Below are 6,732 nucleotides of genomic sequence, written 5' to 3'. Positions count from 1 at the left end.
CTCTTGACCTGCTTACAGATTTCTCAGGAGGCAGGTCAGGTGGTCTGGTATTCCCATCTCTTGAAGTAATTTTTCGCTATTTTATTGTGATCCACACGGTCAAAGGCTTTAGCATAGTCAGTAAAGCAGAAGTAGATGTTTCTCTGGAACTCTCGCTTTTTCAATGATCCAGCCGATGATGGCAATTTGATCTCTGGTTCCTCTGCCTTTTCACTAAGCCATCTTCACTAGCGATCTTCATTAAGAAGTATTTCAGCATTGTGGCTACTTTCTTACATTTTTCTTTTTGAATCTAAGCCTTGCATGAGTGCATATGCTTGCGAGAGTCTCTTGCCACCAGTTTGAGTCTTCACCCTGAACCTCATTTTTTGTCCTTGTAGCTTTCTTTGTTGTCATGAATCCATGTAAATTGGCAATTGTTTCCAGATTTTGAACAACCTTTTCTTGTTCATCTTGCAGTGAATCTCCTGGACTAAATTAAAAAGGAGGAAGAACCTGTTTTTTTTTTTAATGTACTAACAAATATAACTATATTCATTTGTTCCTCAGCATTCCTCATATAAGTCTTAAAATGCATCCTACTTTTTTTTTCCTTCTGCATAATTTCCATCAGAATAATCAAATTGTGTTCTGTCCTTAACTGAAAACTATGACTGTGAATATGGTCAAGAAAATGATTTATTTTTGTCACTATGGATTTTCGTATCTAATAATAACTAAAAACTTTATATGATATAAATATATATATATAACATCAGAAAGACTATTTTATAACTGGTCTCTGGATATGCTATCCTCCCTAGATGAGTCAGATGTAGACTTTACCATTCCTTTTGTTATCTCATTTGTCCAATTTGAGGAAAATCGTTGTTTTGCGTTTTTTTCTAAGTCTAGCTATATCTTATACTTTATTATATGTTACTAAAAGAGACTATGTCAGGTACATTTAAATATTTTATAAATTATTTATTTAAAAGAAATATTGTTTAAATTGTTACTTACTTTAATAATAACTGAGTTGGAAAATTCTGGTTTGCCTGCAGCATTCGTCTTAAGAGTCTCAATGCCAACACAGATATAACTTCCCTGGCACGGAAGGTGGTTGAGGAATGTAAACTCATTCATCCCTCAAAGCTAAATGAAGTAGAACAGCTGTTGTACTATCTCCAGAACCGCCGTGATTCAATGTCAGGAAAAGGTAAGTAGAAGAACAACTAACTTTTTAACGCAAAACCGTAGCAAAAACCTTGGTGGCTCAGACGGTAAAGCGTCTGTCTACAATGCGGGAGACCCGCGTTCGATTCCTGGGTTGGGAAGATCCCCTGGAGAAGGAAATGGCAATCCACTCCAGTACTATTGCCTGGAAAATCTCACGGACAGGGGAGCCTGGTAGGCTACAGTCCATGGGGTCGCAAAGAGTCAGACATGACTGAGTGACTTCACTTCACTTCACTGGCAACAAAAGGGCCATGTCCTAACCCCTGAGCTACCAGGAAATTCCCTCCAAACAAAAAAATAGCAAAAACCACCACAATGTTGTAAGTAATTAGCTTCCAATTAAAATAAATTAATTAATTAAAAAATGAAAAAAACAAAAGAAAACCAGAGTTGTTTGACTATAGTTTGTACTTTTGATATTTAAATGGTGATGGTTTTTGTTGTTGTTGTTGTTAGTGCTATGACTAAGGGAATGAAAGAATAAACAAACATACTAGTATTCCAGGCTTACAAAATGATCTATTTTATACTGAGTGTGTGTGTGTGTGTGCGCGCGTGCGCACATATGATAAAATAAAGAATAAAAAAGCAAGTATCTTTCATATTCTGGAATAATAAAAGAGGAGAATTGAGGCCTGGAAACCTGTTTTCTCCACCTGAGCAACTTATTTATACTTTCTATATTTCTTATTGACGACTAATTGATAATTTGGATTACTAAAGTATTTAAGTGTTAAAATATTTGTGATATGCGTATGTTTGGTGAATCTTTCTTAGGAAAACTTACCTTTTCATTCCTAAACATCTCTATTGTTACTATTCTTCTATCTTTAATTGCCTCATAAAAGAATAAATTCATTAAAATTAGAGCTAAGTAATTGATTATTTATAGAAGACATTTTCCAATGTCCAAGCTCAAAACAAAAGTACAGGTATTTAAATGGAAAGTTATCTCAGATTAATCAGTGTTTACTTATTCTATTTCATAGTATTTATTAATGGACAGTCCATGGGGTCGTGAAGAGTCGGACATGACTGAGCGACTTTCGCTTCAATTCACTTACTAAGTTTACGTATATCTTTCTTTTATCATTCCTGAGTTCTAGATATGGCACCCTTGACATAGCTTATACTTCAGTTTTGATTGTATTAAGTAGAAAAAATGAAAGAGAAAATTTATTTGCACTTTAAAAAAATTAAGCAATAATTTCTGTCCATCCATAGCAAATAAAATACCTTGTGCCTAATATGTACTTTTATTAGTTAGCCTTGTATACAATATATAGCACACATTATATGATCAATATATATTTGTTGAATGAATTGAATAGCTGTGAATTTATTTAAAAGCAACAATAAACATTTCGAACTTGATTGTTTCCAGCTGCTTAGCTGGCACTCCAACTACTTAGCTGGCACTCCAACTACTTAGCTGTATACCTATTAATTATTAATAATAAGTGCTATAAGGAAAATATTATTTAAACATTTTAACTACTTTATGATAGACTATTTCTGTAACAGTGTTACTGGATGATAAGAGATAATATCTTCAATAAGTTAAGTTCAAAATGAGAAAAGTAAATACTGTGCTTTTAAGATGTGTGTGTTCTTACTGTAGGTTGTACAATATAGTTAAAATTAATCTTTCCTAATGCTAAATTAATACAATTTTGAGGACATTTGTAATAAAATAACAAAATATCTTTAATGAGAACCCTTTCACTGAGTTTTCAGGGTAAATCAGTCTTCTTACCTCCTTCCCCAGAAATTAGAGTAATATGAGGAAATTTTCATATTATCATAAATTCAAATCATTGTTTCTCTATATAGATACTAATGTTTGGAGACATATATGAAATGCTATGCTATTGCATATATCATTTATTTTTAGAAATGATTCTACGTTCTTTCTTTTTACTTGATATTCACTATTTCAAAGCCAGAAACCTAGCCCTAAATGTGGTTAAAATAAAATGGTAGTAGTTTTTGATTATATGATTCTTTACCATAAGTCTTTTTTTTCTTTATTTATTAAAACTACTATCATAATAAATTATCTGTTTGAGGAAAAATCTAGCTGTTGAGAAAACATAACTTTGTTTAGACTGGCTACCTTCCTCCAAAAACAATCAGGAGTAATTCCTGTTATATGTAAAGCATTTGCTAATTTTAGAATCAAAAATTTGATATTACTTGAACTTATTTTAATGTACAGTCATTGCTTAGGTTTTTGATCCAGATCAGATCAGTGAAGCATTTTTTTATTTTCTTTTTAGAATACGAAGTTCTGCTATTAGTCAAATAATTCAACATAACAAATGACTCAAAGTTATGTTCAGCACTATTAATGCCTCTTTAATCCATTTGGGAGCAAGTGAGGATTAAATTAGCACAAATATTAAACATTTGCCTTTTAATTTATGGACTTAATTTTGTTTAAAATTCAGCAACTGTATTTTAGCTTCTTAACTTTATCCAGGTTATTTCTTTTCCAATTTCTTTGTTAATTTTAATTTTAGTCTTTTTATTACCTAATTCATTAGTTTTTGATTTTCCTGTTCTCACCTTAAATGTGAATTAGGAAAAAAAAAAGAAAACAAAATAGACTTTTTGCTTCTTGTTGACAAATCTGTCTATTTACATACCTAAACTGTTAAACAATGAGGAAGCTAAATTGCCACCTAACATAACTTGGAGATTATGTATAGATTTTATTAAACTCTCCTGGATATCCTTATTAGAACAAATGTATTATAGATGAGCATTTTTTATACATTGGAAAAAGATTACCTCATAAATTATTCATTTTAAGATCCCCAGCTTAGCTAGAATTAAACTCAGCTGCTGAAAATAAAAATTAGCCAGAAATCCAAAATCCTGGTTCTTCTCATTAAAACAAAATCTTTTTACAGAAAAAAAAGAGAAGTCAAGCAAGCCTAAAGATCCACCTCCTTTTGAAGGAATGGAGGTAAGACTGTATTTTTATATGATAGAGAACTGATTGTAAGGTAATGCTTTTACCATCAGTAGTTCATACAGTTACATTAGACAAGGGTGGAATTTTTAGAAGTGGTTGAACTTAAAGTTCCCAAAAAAGATAGAAAATAAATATTTAATAAAGGAAAAATTATTGGGTATGTTTTTTAGACAATTTATTTTGATAAGTTGTGAAAAGTATTAGCTATTCTTATTGCAGTGTGTTTTAAAATAGTGTTTAATATATTATGGTAGAAACTATTTTACATTACATTTAAGATACTTTGTTAATATAAATAGGCCAATTTTAGAGTTTGTTTACATCCCGTTTTTATCATATGGTTTATGACTATTTTCATATTGAAGTTCCATCACCCAAAGATCTAATCTCTCCCTGTATAAAAAGATTGCTACTATGTACAAAAAGATTGCTACTCTGAGTCCTTGGAAAACTTCTCTCATTGTCAAGGGCAATATATTGATCACAAACTATCATTCCTTTGACAACTCTGTTAAGTGCTGCTGTTCTTTTAGAGTACTTCCTTCCTCTTCCTTTGTTTCAGATTGATGAAGTTGCTAACATTAATGACATGGATGAGTACATCGAGTTATTATATGAAGATATTCCTGACAAGGTTCGGGGTTCTGCTTTGATCCTACAGCTTGCTCGAAATCCTGATAACTTGGAAGAACTACTACTGAATGGTAGAATTTATAGACTTATATCTATAAATATTTAAAGTTAAAAATTATTGTGAATATGATTTTTAAATTATTATAATAGAGAGGTAAGCTAAAATTATTTATATCAAACTTAGGAATGCAATTATTTTCCAGCTCTTTATTACTTCCCTTCTTACTCAAATTTCTTAACACGTGGGCATAATGTTTAAATATTCTCTGGAGAATGGACAAATAATTTAAACAAGAAAAATAAAGTCTTAATGGTACTGTTTATTTTCTTGTATTCTGGAAGACTTTTTATTCTTTGAATTAGGATATAAAATCAGACTTTCGACAGTTGCACATGTATGCTTTCATTCAATTACAGTTCCAATATTTTTTTAAACAGCACAGCCAAAAATAGTACTCTTTTAAATTTCATTTAGCTTGACTTTGATGCCATGTATTTGCTTTCTTTTCACTAGAAGTGCTGGGTAATAAAGGAAAAGGAGATACAATACTCTTAAAACCTTCTTTCTCATTTATACTACTATAGAATTATTATAATTTTCTGATTATACTTTTGCCAAAATTAAAATATAGAAGATATCATTATGATCTGATTTCTATCACATGATAATACCTTTTTATCTATTGCCAAACTCCTTTTATGGAGGTGGTTCAGTGCACGTCAGTACTTTCTAGCTTGGATAAAATATCCTGGGATCTGTCCAGAGAGTCATAGGATATTACCAATATTCCAGTTAGGAAATTTGTACATTTTAAATATTTTCTAAATTGTGTAACTCATATATTCATATATTCTTTTTAAGGAATTAGAGTATTACAGTTAAAAACCCTTTGACCATTACTCTATAATCTGTTAGGAATTTGGAGTTCATTCTTCCAGATCTTTTCCATACTTTTACACATATATATGTAGAGGATTTTTTCCTGTGTTAAAATATAGAGTGAATTTTTATGTTAATTATATCATACTTCTTACTTGGTAATTTTTTCTCCATGCAGTAATGTTTTGAGATTACATGCATATAGTCACTGGAGAAGACGATAGCACCCCACTCCATTACTCTTGCCTGGAAAATCCCATGGACGGAGGGGCCTGGTGGGCTGCAGGGTCGCTAGGAGTTGGACACGACTGAGCGACCTCACTTTATTTTTTCACTTTCATGCATTGGAGAAGGAAATGGCAACCCACTCCAGTGTCCTTGCCTGGAGAATCCCAGGGACAGGGGAGCCTGGTGGGCTGCCATCTATGGGGTCACACAGAGTTGGTCACGACTGAAGCGACTTAGCAGCAGCAGCAGCATATAGCTACATACAATGTTAATTAGTTTTGAACTACTTTTGATTATTGTATTTTATGAAGTTATATACATATTCTTTAGCCATTCCCCTATTGATGGTTATTAGATTTTTAAATTAGGTCTTAAAATTTCCAAATTTTCCAATAGGAAACTTCAGTGAACATCTTTGTTCTTATTTATATACACAAACCAGGGGGTTTTTTAGTGTGTAAACAGAAACAAAGGTTATACAGAAATACAGGTCGTAATGTCTTAGGGATATTGTTGAATTGTCCTCCAAAGTGTTTATGCCACTGTATTTCCAGACCCATGGAATATGAAGGCTGTAAAACTTAAACATTTTTGCCATTGTGTTGTTGCTAACAAACAGTATCTCTTGGGTTTAAGTTGTATTTACCTGATTTCTAATGAGTTCAATGTTTTTCTCATGTCACTAGACTTTTGGAGTTCCTACCCTGTGGAGTTTGTATTTATACATACATGTGAATATATGTATATTTACATATAAATATACATCCATTTTTTATATATGTATATATACAGT

The 6,732-nt window shown here is 31.6% G+C and overlaps 1 protein-coding gene across 1 annotated transcript in view; it reads left to right on the top strand.

Annotated features, from left to right (window-relative positions):
• KIFAP3 (kinesin-associated protein 3) overlaps positions 1-6,732 on the top strand; it is a 141,028-nt gene that overhangs the window by 21,533 nt on the left and 112,763 nt on the right. The window contains exons 3-5 of the mRNA XM_010836710.1: positions 1,044-1,198; positions 4,134-4,189; positions 4,761-4,902. Of these exons, the coding sequence (XP_010835012.1) occupies positions 1,044-1,198; positions 4,134-4,189; positions 4,761-4,902 (353 nt within the window). The remainder of the gene's footprint in view (positions 1-1,043; positions 1,199-4,133; positions 4,190-4,760; positions 4,903-6,732) is intronic.

Source organism: Bison bison, unplaced genomic scaffold (genome assembly GCF_000754665.1).
Source record: "Bison bison bison isolate TAMUID 2011002044 unplaced genomic scaffold, Bison_UMD1.0 scf7180017864064, whole genome shotgun sequence".
NCBI classification, from domain to species: domain Eukaryota; kingdom Metazoa; phylum Chordata; class Mammalia; order Artiodactyla; family Bovidae; genus Bison; species Bison bison.
This window is presented reverse-complemented; position numbering and strand designations above follow the sequence as displayed.